Here is a 26,183-nt window from a genome sequence, read left to right as displayed (position 1 = left end):
CTCAGTTGTGACGACAGGATGCGGAAGTTTATTTTTACAAGGTGGGAGGTACAGGGAAAGAGACGCGATCAAAGAACTAACACCGGGTGGGTGGGGGCGTGTCCTGGAGAAGGCTGGGCAAAGAGCTACGGTAGGAACCTCGCCGATATTTACACTGCAGAAGTTTCAGCTGTTTGCAGGAAAAAGAAAAGTTGGGTAAGGGATGGGAAGAGGATGTAGTAAGAAAAGGGAAGGGGAAAGGTGGGGGAAGCCTGGGGTTACCACTGGGGCCGGAATTTAAGGCAACTACACACCAACCACCAGGGAAGAAGGGCATGAGCTCATTCACCTGAACGTCAATTTGACTCCAACTGACTTTCTAAGAAAGGAAAGGTTGGCTTTTAATTTTAAAATAGGCATTTTTTTTTTACTTACTTAAAAGATATTTTCCTGATGGCAGAATGAACATACATATATATGAAAATTCAGAATATTCAGTCAACGGTGAAAAGGAAAATAATAACGATACAGCAGAATGCTGTCCCTAAAAGTTGAGATGTTCCTTTCAAGGCTACTGAGGTAGTACAAGCCAGTCCACATCACACCAACTGTTTGGGGAGCAGCTTGTTTTAACATGAGGAGCATTTCCTCATGCATCACCATTTGCTAATCCCATACTTTCATTTATATTACATGCCTGTCCAAAATATTTCTGTTGGTCACATTTTTTTTTCTATTAACAGTAACAGGGGAGGGTTTTTGAGATGGCTCAGTGGTTGAGAGCAGTGCTCTTCCAGAGGACCGGGGTTCCATCCCCAGCACCTGCAGGGCTGCCCACAACCATCTGTAACTCCAGTTCCAGAGGATCTGATGCCCTCTTCTGGCCTCCACAGGCACTGCACACATGTGGTCCATAGACTCACATGCAGGGAAGATGCTCACTTTAAAATAAAAATTAAAAAAAAATTGCTACGTAACTAATAATTACCTTTGTTTAATTTGATCATTATGAGGAATAACATGTAAATTCCACAAAGTTGACTTCCTAGATAAAAGCCGTTAAAAAAAAAACTTGAACTTTATCTGTTCATTTGTTTGGAAACGGTTTCACTGTGTTTTCCAGGCTGGGCTCAAACTTACAGAGGCTCACCTGCTGAAATTAAAGGCATGTTCAGTCACGGCTGGCTTGTTTCTTTTCTTTACTTTTTTTTTTTAAAAAAATACCCAGAAAGTATGTGTATTTCTACTTGTTCCTGAGAGAAATATCTGTCCCTACTGTCATCCTACACGAGTAACTGTGTAACGTTCTTTAAATAAATGTATCTAATATTATCATACTATTTCATTGCTCAAGTCATTCAAACATTAAAACTAAGCATTGGTCGTGGTCTTTTGGGCCTGGCAAGGTCAAACAGAATTCTACCAGCAAGGCAGAAAACAGCAAGTACTAACATTTGGTGTTTGTCTGTAACCCATGTCAGAGTCTGTGCCCCGTGCCTACCCACAGCATAAATAACTACATGGAGAGCTATGAAAATACCGGTTCACAATCAGATAAACACTGGAAAGGGTGTGTTTGTAGAGAGACACTCACACGCTTATGTAAGTATCTTGAAACTTGTTTCAAATGGTAGGCTGTTACTACGTCACTAGAAAAGCAGCTACGTTTGCCTGCCTGTGCTCTGCACTGAGAAGCAATTGTTCTAACGAGCCCTTGCCAGGAAGGATTCTGTCCACCCTGAGAGCACCTCTGAGATGGAAGGGATGCTCCACTCAGATTTAATCCAGATGCTGCTCGGCTGACTGAGCCCTTTCAAAATATGACCCCTCCAGCCAAAGGTCTCAGGGAGCCACTTGCAAGCATTAGGACCCCAAATGATCCCTAAAACAAACAAACAAATACCCCAAACAAAAACCACACCGTGTTCCAGCAAAGACTTTGTTTCTAGCTAGCCTACTAAGGAAGGGGTTAGTAAGGGTCTTGGAGGACAGAGGGGTATCATCACGCCCACATGTCTGCAGAACCTGCAAGTTGGAATTAATCATCTTTGGTCTGGCTCAGAAGGAATACTGGCATTAAAAACAGCCCGAGTAGAAGCATAATTTGTATTAAGATTAACAACGGATCATTTGACAGCATGCAATCTCATAAAACTCGGGATGCATCTGGGCTCCCAAAGCATTCTTGCATGTTGCCTCTATGTTTGCTTGCTTCTGAACTGAATGTTAAAGGTTGCATTTCCGTTGATAGAAATTTATATAGTTTAATGAAATCATTATTAAAATATCAGAGTCCACATTTCAAAGATGCTTCCTACTGGCTCCCAGTTGCAGCTGATGTAAAATCTAGTCACACTTTTCTTTATTCAGACAGGATTTCTTTAAATCAAGCTGGCATGTGGAGACAAGCAGACACTGTGAGGTCTGGGGGTTAGAAGGCTGTGAGGGGCAAGACTGAAGTGACAGAGCTCAGGCCTGTCTACGCAGGCCAGCACCACCTCCAGCCTGGTAGCTCCCATCAATCTGGGGACTGGGGGTTCTCTAGAATGGGGGACACAAGTGGGAGCCACAACACGCAGAGCTGCCTGGTATCTACCTACAGGACATGGTCAGCATTCTACGAGGAAGGGTGCACAGACAGCAACTGACAGCAAAGAACCCCCCACCTACTCCCCCACCCTCCCCCACACCATCCCCCATGAATTCACTAGCAACTCTTCCTGAAATCGAGCTGAGATCCAGCCGAATGCCTTGGCAGGGATGCCCATACTCCTAAGTCATGTGATTGAGAAATCCAACTGTTGCGGGCAAAATGGCAAATGTTTAAACATTCAACAGCCCTACAAGATCCCCTCTCCACTTCACTCTCTCATTTCTGAAGGCCAAGAGTCCATATTTTCCATCATTCATCACCTGTTAAGACAGCCGAAGGTTCATCTAGGCAGTATAAAACGGTGAGAGGGAGGCCCAAGGACCCCTGACCTCCTATCACCCCTTGGCTAACGAACCGGATGAAAACTATAGAGGTATGCCATGTTGGGTCATGTGACTTCTGTCACCTGCTTTTCTCGCAGGGAAAATGGAACCTAATTTAAAATTTTGTTGACAGCAGTCAGGAATAGGATGCTGGGTCCCTAGGCATTCGTGTACAAAAACAAGTTTTTACTGAACCTCTCTTTCTCCAGCTCTGAGAAGAAACCACACAAAGACACACAGGAGAGGATTCCTGCTGGTTATCGGGCTCCATTTCAGGCCAAGCCTGGCGCCCATGGTACACACAGGACAGCCTGGTACACGGATAAGAACGGCGGCCACCGTGCGCCACGGCTCACTTACCTGACCGTGGGCTGGAAGCGCAGCGTAGGCCATGGGTGGATTCATCACTCCTTTCTGCTTCATGAGGAGCATGCGCTTCTGGTCCTCACTCAGGAGCGCCCTGGGAGCCTGCAGCTGTGGTGGAGGCGGAGGCTGCTGCTGGGGAGGCTGCGGCTGCGGCTGGGGCTGCGGAGGCTGCTGCTGGATGTAGGGCATCAAGGGGTTCTTGTTGGGGTTGGCCATGGGGGGCGTCATCCTCGGATTCAAGTCCGCATTAAAATGGGTCAGGGGCTTAGTGTTGCCGTAGGTGAGAACATTGTGCTGTTTGGTTAAGGAGTTTGTACCCAAGTTATTTGGCTGCTGACCGATCATATTCATGTGATTGGAGGGGAGGTAGTTGTTCATGGTCGTCTTCTGCAGGCTGTTAGCCATTGCAGGCACTATAGTGTTTTGGTTGTTAAAGGCTTGGGGGTACATCATTGGGCTATTTGGTTTTTCTGCAGAGAAAGCTGCTCCATACGGACTTGACGGAGGCCCTAAGGGAGACCAACTTGAAGTCTGATTTGAGTGCGGCTGCTGCTGCTGTTGCTGCTGCTGCTGTTGCTGTTGCTGCTGCTGCTGCTGCTGCTGCTGCTTCTGCTGCATGAGCTTGGCCCTCTGTTGTTGCTGGGCAGCCATCTGTTTGAGCTGCTCTGCTGGAGACATGTCCGAGCTGGGCCCCGCCACCGAGCCTGACCCTGAACCAGACACCGTCACCGAGACTGGATTAAGAAGATAGCCATTGCCAGGCCGCGGCGGGGCTTGACTCGGAGTGTGGGCTTGCGTAGGAGTCTGGGGAGACTGGGCACAGTTAGCTGGTGAGCTGGCAGGGTTTGGAGCCACGGGAGTGTTGGCCACGGATGGCAAGCTAGTGGCTGTGGAGACAGTAGAAAAGGGAGGACCGGAAGATGAAGGTCTGGCCTGGGGCGATCCCATCGAGACGTGCGCAAAAGGAGAAGGAGAGGCCTCACTCTTCATGCTGGCGCTCTCGTGGGAGAGTGGGGTCTCCATGGCTGTCTGTGAGAATTCTTGGTCCTTCTTCTCTTCAAAGTCTTCGTTGAACAGGTCCTGAATGTCATCTTCCGGAACCGTGTTGGCCAGTTCGTCGATCAGTTCCTGCCACTCTTGGTCATTCAGGTTAATGTCGGAGAACAGCTTGTTCTGATTGGAAAGCGACGTTTCTGACGGGTCTATGCAGGCAGGGTCATCAAGAGGCTCCTGTTTGAGGTCCTTGCTTTGCAAGATAGCAAAGCTGTCCTCTAGATCCCCGCAGCCATTGACGGGGAGTTTAATCTCGGGGAGCCGGCCATTCTTACCCAGCTCATCTAGAAGCCCAGGAGGGTGGGCTGTACTGTTCTGCAAGGGCAAAGAAGGCTTGAGGTCAAGTTGGTGAAGGGGTGAAGCTGAAGGCAGGGGCATGTTGTTGGGCAAATTGTTGATGGCCTCCATCCCCGTGGGAAGATCCTTCCGGATGCGCTTGTTTGTTGGAGAGAAGCTCCCATCACAAGTCCCATTCTGCTGGTCCCCATTAAGTGGTGATCGAGCCCCTTCCAGCTTCCTTTTCACGGTCTCTTGGAGCTGGAAAAGAAATGAGAGAGGAGGTGATGTAACCCTAGATTGAACTCTTAAACATTGCGATGTGCGCTGTTGTGACCTACCTTTGTGTGCACACATGCTGTGTATAGACACATGCACCTGTGGGCACACGTGTGTGCAGGACAACCTTGGGGACTGCCCACCCTGGTTTGAGACAGGTTGTCTCATTGGCTTAGAGCACATCCATGAGGTGAGACTGGCCCCTTGAGCCCCAGCGACCTACCCATTTGCTTCCTTGCTATGATTATAAGTGTTTGGGTTGTTTTTCGTAGGTTTTTTGAATGGACTCAGATGCTATGATGAATAACCCTTGACCCATGAACTTCAGTTTAAGTGTTTTAAAGCACCCAAAGAGGAAAGGATGCTTCTAGTTTCAAAATCAGGCAATATCATGATTCAAAATCTGTGAGTAAAGGCTTCATCTAAAAGCAGAGTTCGAAGAATCGAGAGATACACAGGGTAAAGGTCACAGGGTAAGGGTCACCCGTAAGTACTTTCCAAATGAGAAAAAGTCCACACTTGAGAGGTGAACTCAAACACATCATGCTTGAGAAAGATATCCATCCCCAATTCTTAAAACGCCTTCATAATTGAAGGAATTAAATTAATTCCCCATCAAGGAATTAAATCAACAATACTTTGAAGAGCACTAACAATGTCTTTTTAAAAATCAGTTTATCATAATGAACTTGCAAACTGAAAAAAAAATACATACGGAGAGATCAACATAGCATTTGCCCAGACAAAGTCTACAGACCTCAATGAACCACACAGTTAGAGCAGACAGTCAGAAACTGCGGCAGTGTCTTTGGGTTTTACGGTTTTGTTATCAGTTACATCGTTATGCACTTATCCACCACAAGAAACCAGAAAACCAGGCAGAGAGGCCAAACTAGAAAAGCAATTAGTTTTATATCCTTTTGTGACTTTACCTGCATTCTGTCCCTTCTCGTCTCCTAATAGTAGCCTTTCCTGTCCTTATACACACATACACATTTGTTCGTACATATACATGTATACATTATACAATAGACTCCCATATGAGGAAAAAAATGTATTCTTTTCTGAGAATGGGTAACCCTCACTTAGTTTTATATTTTCTTGTGTTTTTTTAAGATTTATTTAATTCTTTATTTTTATGTACATTGGGGTTTTGCCTGCATGCATGTCTGTGTGAGGGTGCTAGATCCCTGGACCTGGAGCTACAGCCAGTTGTGAGCTGCATGTGGGCACTGAGAATTGAACCTGGGTCCTTTGGAAGACCAGTCAGTGTTCTTAACCTCTGAACCATCTCTCCAGCCCCAGTTTTATACTTTCAAAGTCCATTTCCCTGCTAGTTTTGTGGCTTCATTTTTTTAAGAGCTAGACAGTATTCTGTTTTGTGTGCGTAGTAGAGATTCATCATCCATTTATCTGTTGATGGACAACTGGGTTGGTTCCATTCTCTTGCCATAGTGGCCAGAGCAGCGAAAATGTCTTATGAATATGGATTTAACACCCTACCAAATAGTAGACAATGAAGATTAATACTGAACATAGCCTAAAACTTGCACCTGTCTCTTGGTCTATCTCCCTTGTAGCACCATCCGATGGTTTGTGTGTTTCCATCATCTCCTGACTCCACACTTGGTGAGAGTTCCTCTTCCTCATCGGGCATTCTTTGTCGTAAATGATGGAATTCTTCCAGGTTTCTTCTTAACCTTGTTTCTTCTGTTCATTTATATGATCTCCCGGACATTCCCCTCTGCTACAAGTCCTTGACGATCTTCCCTAGGCTGATGGTCACAGTGTAGCCAGCTCCCTCACTGCTGAGCCTTACAGACTCAGACTTTCTCAGACAGTTAAGGTGCATCTAAAACTCAATCTAATGCTCACCTGTTCCCCATCAACGAATCCACAGTTACCCAAGACAGAAGTGTGAGCATTGCACACTGAAAGGCTCATCTCATAGCCATACTGGCTATCCATGCTGCCACTGCCATAGACCAGAGTTCCATCTCTGGGTGACCCCTCCCTCCCTTATCTCTTCATCTATTCATTGTTTAGCTTTCTTCTATCTATTCTATAGACCGCCACCTTCTTCAAAAGATACATTGTAGTGTGGTACCTGCTCAGAAGCCTGAAGTGACAGACTGAAATCTCAACTGTCATCTTTGTCTCTTCTCCTCTCCTTTCCCATTCTCCCTACACATGCCCAGTGAGCGTACATCTTCTATCCACTCAAAAGCTCTTTTTAAAAGTGAGTGTGTGTGTGTGATCAAACCTCGGGGCCATTGCTCACGCTAGGCGAGCACTGCCCATCTAGATGCGTCCCAGCCCTCTTCTGGCCAAGTTCCCTAAATGTGTCAAGCTTCCTTCTATCTCTAGGCTTTCTTTGCTTGGAAAAAGAACTCCCCCTTCCCTCCCCTTTCCCTGGCTAATACTCCCTCTCCCCTCCCCTTTTCCTGGTCAATAGTTGCTTATATTCCACACCAGATCTGAGATCCCCCTTACTGTAGGGAGCTGGGGACCCCTCCCTTTCCTACCCCAACCCACCCACACAGAATTGGATTAACCGCAACAAGGTTTCCTAAGCCATCTGTACCTCCTCCTTGTAAACTTTAATCATACTTTGTGCCAAGAAGCTAGGGATCGTGGCTGACTTGTTTCCTGGGTATCTGCAGTGGTCAGGTTCTTAGCAGCGGTAACTAAGTAGCCGCACAAGGAGTGAAGATTCTATTGTCTCATCCAGAGATGTGATAAGTTAGTGAATGACACTAGAAGCCAGCCTGGATGCCAGAAGGAATTTCTGATCCAGAGTCTTCATTCTTGGTAATGGATGGGACAATCTCTTACTCCAAAGAGTGTTAACTCTTGCTAACGCTCTGAATTTATTAGTTTTATACCCAGTTCATGTCTTTGTCACCTTTCTTCCTGCCAGAAAGGGATATACCTGGCTCTGGCCAAAGAGTGTCCATAGGGTGGGAGCTGGGGAGCCTGCAAAAAAAGAGGTGAAGACAGAGACCCAAGTGGTGCAGGGTGGGGTCGAGAACAGCTCCTCTCTCTGGGAACCCTGTTCTTGGCCGAGACACTGTACTTTAGAGATCCTCTGGGCAAGAGGTGCTGGATTTCCTCTGAGCTGCATGCTGTGACTAACACCCGCGGGTCCTAACACCAACCTGATTATGTAAGTCTTAAAGAGCGCACACTTTGTTGGAAGCAGAGAACTCTGTTCTTTTAACGCAAGCACAGTCAAAGGGGACCTTGAGCCGAACTCTTATATAATTCTTTCCCCCAAATCTTAGTTTTAATTACAAACTGGCGCCTGTCATCATCACTTAGTTGAGGCTCCTGAACACCTGAAAACAGGGACCTAACTGGGACACCCTGGAACTTGATTTCAAATAGAATGATGCTTCAATCCATCATGTTAGGGGACCGCTGCTAGAAAGTAACGTTATTCATGGAACAAATCAGAAAGCCACGGTTTGGATCATCAGCATGACAGGTGCCTGAATGTATGTAACTTCAAACATGGTGACAGAGTCAAGTGTCACAGCTTAAAGGCCTAACAGAAATGAGGCCCGGGTACCTCCGAAGGGATGTTACATGGCAGAAAATGAGTGCTTGTCCTAAAAAATGAATCTGATGTTATTTTAGAGCTCACAGGCCCACGATTCTGCTCTAGGTCATGTAATGGATGAACAGGGATGAAAAATAAAGATGCCCCACTTGTTGTCTCTATAAAACACGGGTGGCCAAGGCTTCAAAGGCAAGCCAACAGGTCTGCTTGGGAACCCAGTCACCTCTAAGAAGTTAAGCAGGCAAAACACGAGAGCCCAGCCTTACAGAAATAAGAGCGAGGCCCTAGAGTGAGAAGGACAGCTCAAGATCTCGCTACCCACGCACTTATAGGGCGGAAGGTACTCTCGGGAGTGGATGGCCGTGGTACCAGAACGGCCACACTGACGGCTTTCTCTCCTGCTTGCTTCTGAGCCCCTGGCAGCTCCCAGCTGACGCTCAGAGGATGAATTTAGAGAAATGTCTATAAATTGTCCCAAGTTTGGTTTCATGGCTTCCCAAACGGGCTAGTAATACTTAGCTCATGGAATTACTGTGAGGGTGAGTTCATAGGAGATAATGTGCAAACACATAATTTTGCACGTGGGACCCACGCAGCTCTCACTATGGCCTTAGCTTTACTATTTTTAAAATTCAGTCACGACTGCCATGGGGGCAGAATGCTTCCTGGATCTTCAAGACACGGATAGGTATAATGACAATATTTCTGTTCCCTAGCCGGCCAAACCGTAATGTTTCCCAAGCATCTGGAGTAGCTTTCTTAATATGAACAACAATAACAAAAAAATCAAATTTGCAATTCAAGCCTGAGTCCAAGTGCTAATGCATGCGTGTCCTAGATTGTAGAACAGGGGAGGCTACGTTGTTCAGGTTCAAAACAAGTACACTCCCAGCACATCTCCTGAAAGGGGTCTTCATGTTTTCCCTGCTGGCCCTTTCAACCAAATCTTATGATACATACATACATACATGCATACATACATACATATATACATAAAATCAGCATTTGGGAGTGTGGAAGGACGGCATCGAAGATGCTATGCTGTGGTTTTTATGCTCGATTTTGTTATGTCCAAAACAGCAGAGCAATCTTCACATCAATTCTCTCTGTCTCATCATCCTTTGTTTTATAGAAAGGTGGTCTGAAAATCTAATTCCCTCTTTATGACCCTCGTGGGAGAAGGGGCTGTGGGGAGGGAGCCACAGAGCTGGCTGTGTGTTTGAGAGGCTGACAAGCAGCTTGTTCAGTGAGTAGGACACTCCTTGGCTGCGCACGAGCAATTGTCCTGGGAGTTCCCACTCTTAGGGACTCGGGTCAATCTCAGCTCCAATTGCCTATCTCAACAAGATTCTGGCCCTCTTGCTTGCCAGAGCGGAAAACCTCTTGGTACACTGTGCTCTCGTGAACAAGCACGGAAGCTTTACCGAGGCTTAGTCCTTTTGTTTCCATGTTTCCGCGCTTACATAGAGATGTTTTCTCCCATTAAGGGGAACTGAGCTGCCAGGAGCTCAAGTGTGCCATTCAGCTAATGCCTGTGACAATATGGGTTGCTATCAGGTGTCAAGTGCTCTGGAGCCGATAATTCCCCTTCCAGAATGCTCTAGAGATGGCCTCCTCTCTGCAGTGTGGCTTGATAGCCGGTGTTCACGTTAAATTACAGGATATAGATGAGGTAGAGGAAGTGAGAGAAGAGAAAACCAGAGGTTGAGAGGGACAGAATGGTATGTGCCTGTGAGTATATTGTGTGTCCCAGATCTATAGTGATAAGAATAACAGATACCTACATATTATTGTTTATTGCAGGTTATCCACAACACTATGATATGGAAACAACCCTTCAACAGAGAACTAGATTTAAAAAAAAAAAAAAAACATGATATAGGGCTGGTTAGATGACTCAGTGGGTAAAAAACAAAAATCCTATTGTGAGCCTGACAGCTTTAGTTAAGTTTGATTCCCAGGACCTACATGGTGGAAGGAGAGAGAAGGCACCAAAGATTATCCACTGATCTCCACATGTGTGCTGTGACACAGGCGCATGGCATATACACTACAAAACACACAAGAGATAGATAGATAGATAGATAGATAGATAGATAGATAGATAGATAGATAGATGATAGATCGATGATAGATAGATAGATGATTGATAGATAGATGATAGACATATAGATAGATAGATAGATGATAGATATATAGATAGATAGATGTTAGATAGAGAGATAGACAGATGATAGATAGATAGATGATAGTAGATAGATAGATGATAGATAGATAGATAGATAGATAGAGAGATGATAGATAGATAGATAGATAGATAGATAGATAGATAGATAGATAGATAGATAGATAGTGAATATGGGTATTTTTCAGCCATAGAGAAGAAGGAAATAAAACATTTGAAGTTAAATAGTTGCTACTAGAGATTATTATGCTAAATAAATAAATACATCAGTCTCCAAAAGTCAAATATTGCATGCTTTCCCTTCTTTATGGGTCCTAGACTTTATATACAGGTACAGAAAATCACACACATACAGATAACATGAAAGCAAACATTTGCAAGTGTCTGAGGAACAAGGCAGACAAATGAGAGGGGGCAGGGAGGAGGGAAGGGCAAAAGTTGCTTGAAGTGTATCATGTATGTGTATGGGAAAGGCCTCGTTTAGCCTGGTTTAATAAAATAGTTTCTGAATGGATTTGCTGTGCCTTTCAAGTTACATATGGTCACAAAGGATAACGGGTATCCTTACAGCAGACCCTTGCTCCAATGGGGCTGATGGTCTTACACCGGGAAAGAGATGGGGTTTGCGGGGATGTGGAAGGGAATGGGCGGGCGGCACCTGTTACAAAGGAAAGGATGGCCGAGGTCACCAACCTCTAATGACATAGTGGAGTCCATTCCTAGCAGAGCCTTGTGGTGTCCCCTGAGCCAAGTGATGGTCACTGTGAGATCGTTTCCTCTTTAGACTAACACGGTTCCTTCAGGTTCAAAGAAACGCTCGATGCTGTCTTCCTGATTTCATAAGAAATTGTCCAGGATCATTCACTTGGGAACAGAGATGGGAGTCCTACCCAGAATAATAAAGACTAGCGAGGTGAGGCGCGGACCTGTAATCCCAACACGGAGAAGACTAAGGCGAGAGGATGAAGGGTTCAAGGCTAACCTAGGCTACGTAGTAAGACCTGTATAAAACAAAACAAGGAAAACAAAATCAACTCCCTGCTGGAACACATGGGAATGAACTGCCATCCTCCCTGCCGTCTAGTCCTAAGAACTGATTTTAAGAGACAGATTTAATTAGACCCATTTGGCAGGACTCAAGGCATCACGGGACTGGACGGCGTTTGAGGCTCATGTCAGAGAGACGGCTAAACCCATACTCAAATTCAAACTCAGTCCTGACTCTGTAGTTGGCTCCAAGCCCTCATGCAGGACTGAGCCAAGCATCATTGTGTCTCCCTTCCATGATTTACTCAAACGACAAGGGCACAGTCATCTGGCTATGTTTTCAGGAGTCCTTGGGTCCACCCCACTCAGTTAAGTCCCAGGACTTGGTTCCACATATACTTGATCATATTCAAGGAATTCCATTTTCTTTCTTTAGTGGGGCTGCGAAGCTGCTAACAAGGTCAATATCCTGATTCTGCCTCCACAATCAATGACTTAGCAGCTTCAGGCAGGGTCCAGACTGGGACACAGATATCTAAGGAAATCTAATGAGTTCCTCGGGTTGTCCTGAGGTAGCTGGATTAAAATCTCCTGCAATTAGATGCTGGGATTCAGACTGCAATTGCTGCTGGATTCTGATATTTTGGAGTCTGTGGTGAGATTTTTGAAGACACACTCCCAAACAACACAGATTATTTCTTACTTGCTCTAGGGCACCTCGTAAGTCGAAGCAGGGAACTGTACTCTAGAATGAGATCTTCCTGACCTCAGGGACTCATGAATTGAATGCAGGATTGATGGATTGCTACTATCTTCATGAAAAGGTATGCATATACATGGTAAGATCTGTTGCCATCACCCATACCACACTAGCAATGGTTGGGGAAGGCCACTACGCATCTGGGTGGGTTCTGTGTCAGTGGCTTCAGGGTCAACCCATTTCCAAGAACATGGACCACCTCAGAAGACAAACACATCCGCAAAGATGCTGACAAAGGTTGGATACATTTGCTTGAAAGAGATCTTCCCAACAGGTGGAACAGCTCAGAAAGAAAACAGAAAATCATGACCTGGCTTGTGAAGCCCTTGCTCATCTCACATACTCAGCAATTAGAGAGAAAACAACACTATACGTGAACTTATAAAACATCGGACGATATAACTATATGCCATACACACTGTGGCAGCTTGAATGTAACTGCCCCCATAAGCTCACAGGGAGTGACGTCAATAGGAGGTGTGGCTTTGTTGCAATAGGTGTGGCCTTGTTGGACGAAGTGTGTCAGTGTGGAAGTGGGCCTTGAGGTCTCATATATGCTCAAGGTATACTGAGTGAGACAGCTCACTTCCTGTGGAGTAAGACATATTAGCTCTTACCTCCTTTTCCAGCACCATGTCTGCCTGCATGCCACCATGTCCCGCCATGATAATGGACTAAACCTCTGAGACTGGAAGCCACCCAGTTAAATGTTTTCCTTTATAAGAGCTGTTGCAGCCATGGTGTCTCTTCACAGCGATAGAAACCCAAAGACATACACCTAGCATACATAGACCCAGAGACTAAAACTCTGATTTCTAGGAATCCAGAATTGGTAGTGAACCTGTTTGGTTGAAAATGCTGGGTCTCTGGAGGAGACACTCAGAAAATTTAGAAATCTCCATTCTGAAATGCTTTGGGAAAAATGGGATCTCCCTCCAAGAGGCTTTACCCTTAGTCGGCATCAATATCAGAGAACCCCATGAGAAGCCTGTAGGCATGGAACCCCAGCCCAGGGGCCAACACTATCCATGGCACTGCAGGCATGGAACTCCAGCCCAGGGGCCAGCACTATTTACAGCATTGCGGACATGGAACCCCAGCCCAGGGGCCAGTGCTATCCACAGCATTTTGAGACTGTTGTGTACTGATGGTACTTCTTTTCCAGTTTGGGAACACAGACACCTAAATCTGACTGTGATATAATTCCTTAATTGATTAGTTTTAGATTTTTCTAAATATTTTTTCTACGAATGATTGAATTTTGGGGTATGCTTTTATCCTTTAGTTATGCTTGACTGTGTAGTAAGTCCCAGTTGGATACACCACAACCACGGATCCCAACACATTGGGAACAGCAGCGGATAAGGCCCTTGACATTTAGAAACACAATGTCCCAGAATCTCCTCAAATCTCCAGGTTTCCAAGAACAGACAGGTCCATATAGGCTCTTGGCTTTCTCACAATTGAAGAAATAAATGACATGTCACTCCTGGCCACATGAGTGGCAGGCACTCCTTCTATGTGACATTTAAGTAGCTTTCATGAGCATTGACCAAGCAATGATCCACTCATTAAGACCAAGATGGCAATCCCTGCAGCCACCAAGGCTGTATGACTCTCTAACCTCTTCCCGTCGCTTCCAGCAGGAGTAAGAGTTTAGGTCAGGTAACTCAATTTACCCTTCAGTAAGTAATTTAAGGTATTGTCGGTATGCAATATTCTAATCGAGTGAAAACTGCCAGGCGTCACGCTAAGGGCATTGTATCTTAGTTTTTAAATCTATTTTTACTGCAACAGGGTCTTATTATGGAGCCCCGGCTGGCCTAGATCTCAATACATAGACCAGGCTGGCCTCAAACTCACAGAGGTGCCTCTGTCTCCTGATTTGTGGGAGTAAAGGCATGTGCCACTACATCTGATCCATTTCTGTTTTTTTTTTTTTTTTTTTTTTTTTGAGAGTGGCTCTCATGTAGCACAGGCTGGCTCCCAACTGGCCATGAATGCAATCTGTCCTAGAACTGATGATCCCCCAGCCTCAGGCTCCCAAGGGATTGTATTACAGGGTCTACCGTCATCCTAGGCTAGGGCTTTTCTTTTGTCACCTTGGCTAGTCCTCCTAACAACCAGTGACGGCAGGGTCAGTAACTCCCATCCCTCTCAAAGCCTGTTCTTATCCACTCTTCCCGGGATGATCCCTGTCCCACCTGCCTTCAGCAAAGCCTGCTGATAAATTCCAGGCAGTTTTGAACCTGTTCCGGGTGCCCGAGGAGGATCCGCCCATGGCTGTGTCAGATTTGCCTGCTTCCCAGAAAGGCCTAGCGATTTTCTACAGGACAGATGCGGTACCACAGGTTTATCACGTGTTTGCGGAGTGATGATGTTGGCGGCGGCAGCCCAGCACCATCAGCAGGGAATGGGTCTGAGCATCCAGCAGCTTCCTGCTCTCAATTGCTTCCTTAGGAAAAACTCCACAGGGACCAGCAGCTGCTGTCATAACCCAGTCAGCACCTGGAAGAGCTCTGTCTTCGTGTACACACACACACATGCACACACACACACACACATGCACGCGCGCACACACACACATGCACATACACGCACACACACACACACGCATGCACACACACACACATACACATGCGCGTGCACACACACCGCATTCACTTTTAAGGACTCTATCCTTAGAAGCCTCTCCCAGCAGTTCTTACAAGAAGTCAGGCATACATTTTCTATTCAAACATACATACCTGTAGGCATGACCTTGTGTTAGTTTCTGAATTTTCTAATGGGATTTTATTTATAGCTGAACAGACACAAAGGAGGGAGGTGAGGGAGAAGGAAGAGCCACCAGGAAGGAAGGGGACAAATGAAAAGAGGAGACATGATCTGTGTCATTCCCAGCTGGAGACTCCCACAAGCAAGGAGGGCCAAAGTACCGCAAGCCAGGGCCAGGTCGAGAGTTCTGTTTGTTTGTGTTCTGGGAAGGATGAGGGAGCAGGGGACGCACTGCACAGAGGTTCTGTGCTTTTCTCTCCCTTGGGTAGGACCCAAGAATATTTTTATTCCTCTGTTTACTCAAAATGTCCTCTTTCTCAACGAGGAATTCTCACTTTTGTTTTTAGCCCCTTCGTGAGATAGTCTCTCTCTCTCTCTCTCTCTCTCTCTCTCTCTCTCTCTCTCTCTCTCCCTCCCTCCCTCTCTCTCTCCAGCTCTGAAGTCACACACCAGCTTAGGAGATGCAAATAGCCCAGAGCTTCCAGATGTGAGGAGAAGCTTTTGAATAAAACCCAGCACACATTCATCTCCCTTTGGAATGCAAAAGTATTGAAATAGATCTATTAAAAAAAAAACCCCTCTGGTTTCCCTCAGAGAGGTCAAGAGCTCCATTTCCTAGTGAGCTGTCATTGTATTACACAGTGAGTGCCCCCCACACACCCCGGGCATCTGAGAGTCACCCCCACATGAGGGCACATAGAGTCTCATATTCTCCCCCTCACCCATAAACCTATGCCAGTAAGCAAACCAACAACATGATTCTTATTTCTGGACAGACTCCTGGGCCTCCGTTTCATTGCACATTTCAGCTCCAGATATGAAGGCTGAGGGCCTGGGCTTTCTTTATGGCTATGTCTTTCTGTGTACATGTATGTACATGGGCCTGCACATGCAGAGGCCAGAGGTTGACATTGGTTGTTATTCTCTATCCCTCTCTGCTTTTTTTTTTCCCCCTCTCACTGAATCTGGAGCTGGGTGACTCTGCTAGACAGACTGGCCCTGCAAGTTCAGGGGCGGGAGGCAGGGGGATGGGTGTCTTCCGGTTTCCACCTCTGAACATTTGGATTACTGATGAGCAGAGCCAGGATTTTCACATGGGTGCTGGAGACCAAATGTGGGTCCGCGGGCTTACTCAGCAAGCCCTCGAACCACTGATTCTGTAGCCTTTCTCCACCCACGGGACACAAAGTCGGCCAGGAGGATTTCTCTGAGTGAATCCCCCTGGGAAGGGTAAGATGGCCACATACACGCGCCGTATGAAGCATGCTCTCGTAAATGGGTGAATATGAAGGCTGAAACGTCCAGCCGGATGGCAGCACACACCAACTTTCAACCCAGTAGCAGCAGCGGCAGCAGCAGCAGTCCGGAGCCTGCCAGCTGAGCCTTCCTGTGTTGGGGAGATGCTGCTCGGCTTCATCCCAGCTGAAATTCATTTTTCAGAAGAAATTAGACAGAGGTACTGTTGTTATAGCAACAGTCAGAGTCATTTAGACACACGGTTTCTTTTCCACCACCTCACTGACTTATGCGGGCACTATTTCATTTATGCAAGGGGAGTGGCCAAGCCTGAGCCCCCACGGACCCTTTATCAGCCTTTAAGACGCAAAAGCCCGAATCCTCAATGGCCACTCTAAAGCATCATGACAATTTTCTGTGTTCCAGAGGGTGAGCACGGAAGGCCAGCGAGAAACCTCTGGATCCAGTACTTCCATCTCCTGGGGTAGGAACTGAATGGGCCGGTGCTGAATTTCCTGGCTGATCCAAGAATCGGCAGCCTGCACCAACTACTGAAATGTCCAAGAACATGGTAATGCAGCCAATGAACTGGGAAGTGACTTCATTATTTCAGTTCTATGGGACTTTGGAGTGTAGACTTCCTAATGTGATAGCCCGCACCAACAACTCAATTCCAATAATTCCAAAATGATCTTGTTCCGAGGAAAACGTGCACCTCTTAAGGAATTTTCATGTCAAAGGAATTTCCAGAGAAGAGCCACCAGGGAGTCACCTACATCCATACTCGGGCTACACAGGAGTGGTAAAAATCTGAGCCTATTGCTCATGGCCGATGTTACGGGACAACTGTGTCCCCCACCACTCACCAATCCGGATGTACGTCTAAGTCCCAGCCACCAGAACTAAGATGTGACTATGTCTGGAGACTTTTTAAAGGCTATTAAGGTAAAATAAGGTCTTTAGGGTGGTGGTGACTGTGTGTGTCCTTCCAAATTAGGGCACAGATCACAGAGGGAAGAACATGTGGGGACACAGGAAGGTCACGTGAGGACACAGAGAAATGGTCCCCTGCCAGCCCTGGAGAGGTGGCTGCCTTAGTCCACTTACACTATTGCAACAAAATGCCAGAGACCGTATGATTTATTAAAAGGAATGTATTTTTCACAGTCTTGAATGCTGGGAAGTGGAAGATAAAGAGACTTGGAAGGGTCAGGGTCTGGTGAGCCCCGATCCTACAGAATGGCGTCAGGGTCTGGTGAGCCCTGTTCCGAAGGAATGGTGTCATCTGGGTCTACAACAATCCCAGGCAGAGTGACTTACTCAACTCCAGAGACCCCACTGTTAAGCATCAACAGTATACAGGAACACAGTTTCAGCATTGAGTTCTACAAGACACTTAGACCACACCAAGGGCTCAGAAGACACCAACCTTGCTCTGACCTTGAGTTGCACCTCCGTCCTCTAGACCTGGGAGAGAGTAAATTTCTGGCGCTTAAGCAGCCTAGTATATTATATTTTGTCATGACAGCCTTGGCGGACAAGACTAACAATTTGATTCATGCCTACGCCTGTCGTCTCCGGGTCTTAGTTAGGTCAAGCTCTTAATAACTACTATAAAGGACCCTCTTGCACAACCTTGTCCGGACTTTGGTTTAGCTGGGCACGGGTTCTGCGTCGGGCAGGAAGGACACTCTGGAGTGGAGGAGCGGACATCGGATCTCGACAACGTTCAGGGTGGAGACGACAGAGAAAGAGGCAACAGTGTAGTTTGCAGTTTGCATGTCTCTTGGTCTACGGAGGGAAGGCTTCCCAAGGGAATCTACACACAACCTAGAATTTGAGGAGTTCGTAGTCAGGGAGCAATGGATCAATCGGTGGGTGGGAACACATCTTGTTCAGAAAAGAAAGAAAAGCATCTGTGAGCAAGACCTCAAGCACTTCTGTCTGCCTTTAGCCACAGCGAAGTGGAGAAGTGAGTTTGGGGAAAGAGGCAGGGGGCACAGGAACCATGAAGAACTGACCTAAGTCAGAGAGTGTGGATTGGTCCCGAAGACATTAGGGGAAAAAATCGTTACTTGTGATGTTAATTTCTGATTTGATAATGATAAAAGTGTACAGTAAGGAACCATCAGTGAAATCTTCGCAGTGGTCCGTCCTGCCTTACTAGGGTTTGCATATCAAGATAGCAGACTGTCTGCCTTCTGTAGTTTAGTGTGGACTGACACCCCATTGGCCTATATGCCAAACGCCTGGTCCCCAGCCTAGACCAGTATTAGGAGGCAGAGGGACCATCAGGTGGTAAAACTGATCTAGAGGAAGCATTTGTTTTCTCCCCTGCCCCCTCTCCCTGCTTCACGGCCAGCACAAAGCAAGCTCCCCCTCCTACACCTTCCTACATGACGTCTTATGTCACCATGGGCCCAAACAATGGCGCCAAGTTAATACCGCTGAAAACACAATCCAAAAATCAATCCTTCCTTATTCTAAATTGATTTTTCTCAGGTGTCTGCCATGGGAGAGAATGCTGACCAAGACAGTGGCTAAAACAAACCTAAGCTTCACCGTTCTGGCAGCCGGATGTCTGAGATCAAGAGGCGAACAGGACTGGTCTCTCTGACATACCTCTCTCTAGTATACAGAGGGTCACATTTTCCCTCTGTCCTCACAGGGTCTCTCCTCTGCGAGGCTACATCTTCTGTGCAACTGTGTCCAGTTTCTCTTCTTGCAAAGACAGGGGTCATATTTGTTGAGGGCCCACCTTAAGGGCTTGGCTGTGACTTAAATGGCCCTATCTTCACACCTAATCAATCCCTTTGGACTTTGGCCTCAGAATTTGGGGGAGGCATGATTCAGCTCATACAGAATCCAACACCACTCTTTCACAGCAGATTAGAGAAACGTCTAAAGGTATTCAAAAGTTATAAATCAACAGGATATAGAGTCGACCTTAAAAACAAAACAGCTGACAATTACTATTTTATCCAAGTTTAACAACACTTTATTTTTAAAAGCATCTCATTGCTCTAATGAAGTTTATGGCACAAAAACAGCTTAAGAGGGCTGGGAAGATGGAGCATCCGGCTAGGGCTGGGAAGATGGAGCATCAGGCTAGGGCATTTGCTACCAAGCCTGAAAACCTGAGTTTGATTCCTGAAACCCACATAGCAGAGTGAGAGTAACCAACTGCCCATAGTGGACCTTCACATGTGAGCTGTGGCACATGGGAGTGCACACGCGTGCACACACACACACGCATGCACGCACGCACACATACACCAATATTATATTATATAGTATAATATAAATATTACAATACAATAGTACTCCCCATTCACTCTTTAATGTTCTAACCCTGACCAACCCTCAGAGCAGGCAGAGGTGGACCTGCTGCACTCAAGAGGCCCTGAAGAATATCCCTTATCTCCTAAGAGTGAGTGAATGTTCCTTTCCAGTGACACTTGACCTCAGAGGGACATAACAGAGGGGAAACTGAGGCAGAAAAAGGAAGGGTTCCCCACTCTAGCCCAGTAGCCCAAGGGGTAAATCACAGGGCTAACCATAGGTCTCAATTTGTCAACTTTCTGCGCAGAGTGTAGGGTGCCGTCAACGTCCTGTAAAACCGTAGTGCCAAGCTAAGCAGGCCGTGGTTTTACCTCTAACCGAGCCGACCAGGCATTATTTATGCGGTTTCCATTAGAATGCAACATCAAGTTTGCATAGTATTCCCTCTAACTCCCTACTTGTGCACGATTATGGCTCTCGTAAAACTCCCTGGGGACAGATTTTTTTTCCATCTCACTCTCACTTCATAAGTTTCAAAAAAAAATTGTGACAACAGATGATGATTTTAGAGATACTTTTGAAGTTGTTTGAATGGCAAAGAAAGGAGGGTTTTTTTTTTTAAAAAAAAAAAGGCACAGTGAATATTTTGCCACCTTTTGTCCAATCTAGCACCATAAATCAAATGAACTGATCATAAAGCCACTAGGCAAGGCAACGGAATGGATTTCACTGACGACTGCCCACACTGCCAGATTGAACTAAATGAGGTCTGCATTCACGTGGTTATCAGTATTTAAAAATACCCCGAGTGTACACAACACAGAAGGCCAGGAGTCTGGAAAGCAAAAATACGCATGTGGTGTCTTCCAAATCGCTCTATAGCCCAGCCACTAAACAAACTTAATTATGTGACCAGGCAGCAGCTATTTGACCTCTGCAGACCTCTGCTTCCTTCCTCGATTGCAAAGTGAGAGGGCTGTGGTGCACGCTCTCTGAGAGCTGTCCCAGCTTCCAGAGGCTCTCGCCGGGCCCTGGATCCAGATCAATAGCTTACATTCCTAACCACCCTGGAAGGCTCTGTGAACTCAAATGCACACCTGAGCTTGGCAGGTCCACGCTCGCTAAGATCCTCGTGGTATAAAGCAAGCAGCCGTGGGCTCATCTGCAAAGGTGTTTTTAGCATATTGGGGAGAAAAATTATACTTGAGTCTTAATTACAAGTATCTTCAAAAAAAATCCCGCAAGTAAGCCAAGTGTGTAAATTACATGATTAATTTAAAAGTAGATTATCTTTTCCCCCTGATGGCACACCTGGTATCAGGTGCCGAGCTGGGTACAGAGGATTTGAAAGCTGTACCGGGCTCAGATGTCAAAGGACTCTGCAGCCTGCTGGTAGCTCTTAACTTTGTTCGCAAGTGTTGAAGAGGTCCTGTCATGGGTGACACTAGTCACGGGTGACACTAGTCACGGGTGACATTGTTGCACTGACTGGCAGCTACAGCTCAGAAAAAGGACACAACTGCACACGGTTCCTCTCTCTCTCTCTCTCTCTCTCTCTCTCTCTCTCTCTCTCTCACTCCATTTAATGTTTTAAATAAATGCCTTTAAGTGAAAAGAAGGCTCTGGACCTATCTGTTTAGATGGCTAGGTATCAGCCAGGTTAGAGGAGGGTGGCAAGGGCCTAGGATGTGGCTCAGTGTGGAATGTAACATGTACAAGGTCTGGAGTTTGATCCCTAGCACTTCAGTTATTTAAAAAAAATAGATCAGGTCAGAGTGGTGGCACATACCGCCTATCACCCCAGCATTCAAGAGGTCAAGGAAGACAATACAAGTCAGAGGCTAGCCTGGGCTACACAATGAGATCCTGTCTCAAACAAGCAAGCAAACCAACCACATCTGTTGCTATGCCTAGGCATCAGTGTAGTAACACCTAGCTAAGTTCAACTCTGATAATACTGCATCTAGCTCTAACTTGGCAGAGGGCCAACCCGGTATTTCTCCCTTCCCACAAAGAGCTTACCGTGTAAAAGGATCGGTCTAATAAAGACGATGAGGGAAATGCTTAACCTACTTAAGATAGAAACGAATCTCAAAGACTCAAGGACTCCAGAGACTCAGATTTAAATAAACAATTGATACACACATCCTAAGTTCTTCCCATATATTAGAGTAGTTCCCCAAGGGTGTTTATTTACTAACAGTTTGAATTGCACTTGATACTAGAATATATCACACTCAATATATATTTACCATGATACTTCAATTTCAATTTTTCTCAATTCAGGAAGCTTTTTCCCCAAATTAGTTTGAATTAGGGAGCGTCTATTGTATTCATAAACTCTTCATCTAAATGGCAGAAATGACGCCGATAGCATCCGTCTTGGGTTCGCTGGAAGTCTGCGGTTTGACTTCCAGTCTGAGACTGGGGAAGAATGAACACGGGCTGATTAATGGCCATTACTGATTTCCCGCAGCTGTAACTTATCGGAATATGTATACTCTAATACTGTACCCATGGTAATTATCTCATTACTATGAAGTGTCACAGAAACGCATTATGCGAAGTGAGCGTTGAATCACAGTTAGCAATTTCTCTTTGATATTAAGCCGGAGGAGCTTTGTCACAGCTTTGATTGGCTGCCGTGCACCCGGCCTGGAGACCCTTGGCAGCTCTGCCACCCCTAGCTCCCTTTGGGAAACTTTTCTAGACTTTCAGTCTCTAATGTGAAAATGAGAATATTTGTGGGTGACCTCTAGAAATGTGGCTCGGGTGATAGAGTGCTTATCTTGTATGTATGAGGTTCTGGGTGGGATCCAGCATCTCTTAAAGCAGGTATGGTCTAATTCCTACACTCTGGAGGATCACAAGTTCCAGGGCATCCTAAGCAACGCAGTGAGTTCAAGACCAGGCTGGGTTGCATGAAACTTTGTCTAAAACAAACAAGACGAAAGCCCAAATAAACAGCAAACACAGCTACAATAAGCAAGACCATGAAGTTACCCATATACTGGCCCCAAGAAAACAGGGACTGATGGCCTTGTCCGGTACATCACAGTGTCTGGGAGAGGTGGCGGATAACAACACTGTTTTCTCTCACTTTTGATGTGGCCTTAGAAATGAACTAGTGAGCTCTTGAGGGTTACCCATGAAACATATAAGGTGGCCTTATCAAAGTAGGCGCAAGAATATCAGAGACGAGTGCATGATGGGAAATGGGCACCATTGCTTAGGTAAGAGAAGTAAGTCAGCAAAGGGATGTGATGTGTCGATGAGAGACCAAAGATGGCACAGCAGACAAATGTTTGACTTACAAGCATGAGAACTCAAGTCCAGGGTACCAGAACGCCCACAAACAAAGCCCGGCGTAGTGGTGTATACACGTCATCCCAGCAGGGAGAAGCAGAAACGGGGATCCTTGGGGTCTCTAGCCAGACTACCTGCCCTACTTGCCAGTCCCAGTGGAGGACCTTGAGACCCTGCATCTCCTTCTGAATCCCTAACCCTAAGCTTCCTGGTGTGCTGTGTCTGAGTTGCTCTTAGAAGCTGTGCTGTTTATGAGAAGTTGTATGAGAAGATGAAATGCTTTTCACCTGTCCTGATGCCTCAGTCACTAGCCACTGGAGGCCACCTGAGCCTTTTATTTACATAACAGAGTACTTCTCAGTGGTGAAAAATAATGACATCTTGAAATTTGCAGGTAAATGGATAGATCTAGGAAAAAAAAAAAAACATATCGAGTGAGGTAACCCAGACCCAGAAAGACAAATATAATATGTACTCACTCATAAATGGCTTTTAGACATAAGCCAAAGACAAAACAACCTACAGTCCACAACCACAGAGAACCTAGACAACAAAGACAACCCTAAGAGAGACATACATGGATCTAAATAGGAAGGAGAAAAAGACAAGATCTCCTGAGTAAATTTGGAGCATGGGAGATCATGGGAGAGGGTAGAAGGGGAGGGGAGAGGAAAGGAAGAGGGCAGAGAAAAATGTACAGCACAATAAAAACAGTAAAAAAAAGAAAGAAAGAAAAGAAAAGAAAAGAAAAGAAAAGAAAATTTTTATTAAAGTGACCAGGCATTGTGGTGAATGTCTTTAATCCCAGCACTCACAGGCAGATGCAGGAGGATCTCAGTGAGTTTGAGGCCAGTCTGGTATATATAGTGAGTTCCAGGACAGCCAGAGTCACATAGTGAGACCCTGTCTCAACAAACAAAACAAAAGAAACAAAACCAATGAAACAATTTAATTATAAAAAAGTTCCGCATGACTAACAGTGACCACACGGGATAATAGAGCTTTAAAAATCACCAGTGGGTCAGCAAAGGGAAACACCAGTGACGACTGGAGGTCAGAGGTGACTCTTGCAGGAAATGTTAGGAGGTGACGTGAAGGCTTTTCAAGAAAGGAACTATGGGTGTGCAGGACCAATAAGGCCAAAGGGCAGGAGAGACTGGCATGAAGAAAGGAACATTGGTGTTGGACAGTCTGAGAGTCTACCAGGGCTGTCTGATATATATTCCACTGCAGAGTAACACTGGCAACATAGATTTGTGTACATGTGTGTATCACGTGTGTGTATCACATGTGTGTGTGTGTGTACCTGCGGAGGCCAGAGGAGGGCTCCAGGTTCCCTGGAGCTGGAATTACAGGTGGCTGTGAACCGCTTGACAGGGGCTTGGTAACCTGGGGCCTCTGGAAGAAGAGCAAGCGCTCTTAACCAGTGAACACCCTCCAGCATTATTCTACCTTGCAAAGTCAAAAGTCCAAATCCAGAGCCAGCTCCTTGTTCTGCCCCAACTTCAGCCTTGAACACCCTGCCTCTTCGATTTAGCTGCTCTAGTTACTGAGTAGAAGTCCAGTCATGGCAATTTTTGTCTTTCATGGATGGAATATTTCACTCATTATAATGTCCTTAAGGTTCATACATGCTGTGGGGCGGGGGAGGGGGTCAGAATTTATTTCCTTTTTAAGCTAAATATGTCCTAGCATGACAGTGTAAGCTAAATGCTTTCATTTTCCTGCAGTGGTCCTAAGTTGAAATCCTAAGGTCCTGGGAGACAGGCAGAAGAAACGTGGCTTTGGGGAGGTTGTATGGTCACATGGGTTCTACCTTCATGAGAAAGACTGGTACTCTGATAAAGGAGACTCCAGAGAGCACCACCATCCCCTCTGGCATGCGGGACACAGAAAACAGATGACTTATCTATTTGGATACAGGTTCTCCCTGGGCAACGAGTTCGCTCATGCTTCAAGTTTTGAACCTTCTAGCTTCTAAATTAGTGAGAAATGCATCCCCGTTGCTTCTAAGCCGCCCAGCCCGTGGTATCCCATCGCAGCGGCACAAGTGGACCAAACATATCGCAGAGGCCTCTCTTGGCGTCTCCATCTACCAGCTGATGGACGTTTGACCCCTTCCCGGAGTCAACAATGCTGATAATGAGCACAGGAGAACAGATACCTGGCCGAGGCCCCGTTTCCATCCTTTCAGGTGAACACCGGGCAGTGGGATTTCTGGGACATATGGTAATTCTATTTTTAACTTTTGTGAGAAACTGACACACCGTTTCCCTTTGCGGCTGTGTCATTGTGCATCCCATGAAGGTCTTTGTTTTTGAGATAATAAAGAACAAGCACATCAAAGCTATCAGAAAGAACAATTAGAAGACAAAATGTGGGGGGCGAGATTCTTTGGAAAGAGAAGGAACAGCATGGCTTGTAGTTTCCATTTCTCTCAGTGACCTTGGTTCAAGGTCATCACTTCCAGAAGCATACCATGGAAGAAGAGGACATGGGCACCTGTCCTATAGCATTGGTCCATCACAAGGAAGCAGCAACACCTCTTGAAGGCTGAAAACAGAGGCAGGACCACTGCTGAGGGGTGATGGTGTCCCTCATCCAAAATATGTTGAGCTCCTACCTTATATCTCAGAATATGGCTTTCTTTTTTTTTCTTTTTCCTTTTTTTAAATTTTATTTTGAAATGTGGTCTCTGCAGATGAAATCAGTGAGGATGAAATCACATGGGTGTAGAACGAGCCCCAAGCCATGACAGCTTGTTCGTCTTACAAGCAAGTGGTCATGTAAACACAAGCGACACACGGGGAGAATGCCACAGGACAGGAGAGTCAGCAACTGCGGGCTGCAGTTACAAATCAAGCACTCGAGAGTCCACCGGCAAACTCCAGGAGGACACGAAGGAGCACGGAGGAGTCCATGCCGGTAACAAATGAATCTTAGCAGGCGTCTGCCCTGCTCAGTCCCCGGCTTTCCCAACACCCAGGACTGTGAGGAAACACATTTTCAAGGTTTTCTAGCCCACACTGGCTACGACACCCTGTTATGGAAGCTCTAGGAACTAATATAGCCACAGAGCACAAATCTGCAGTCGGCCAAGGTCATCCCATTGTGAAGGCCAAAATGAGCATTTCCAAATTACTGTTCGTCTCACTTATGAG

At 46.0% G+C, this 26,183-nt stretch overlaps 1 protein-coding gene across 1 annotated transcript in view; it reads right to left on the bottom strand.

The window, feature by feature from the left end:
• The window catches only part of Maml3 (mastermind like transcriptional coactivator 3), a 431,416-nt gene that overhangs the window by 172,806 nt on the left and 232,427 nt on the right, over positions 1–26,183 (bottom strand). The window contains exon 2 of the mRNA XM_085682436.2: positions 3,316–4,911. Within this exon, the coding sequence (XP_085538562.2) occupies positions 3,316–4,911 (1,596 nt within the window). The remainder of the gene's footprint in view (positions 1–3,315; positions 4,912–26,183) is intronic.

This window comes from Myodes glareolus, chromosome 20 (genome assembly GCF_982192425.1).
Source record: "Myodes glareolus chromosome 20, mMyoGla1.1, whole genome shotgun sequence".
Lineage (NCBI taxonomy): Eukaryota > Metazoa > Chordata > Mammalia > Rodentia > Cricetidae > Myodes > Myodes glareolus.
The sequence above is the reverse complement of the archived record's forward strand: the minus strand, read 5'-3'. Positions and strand labels throughout refer to the sequence as shown.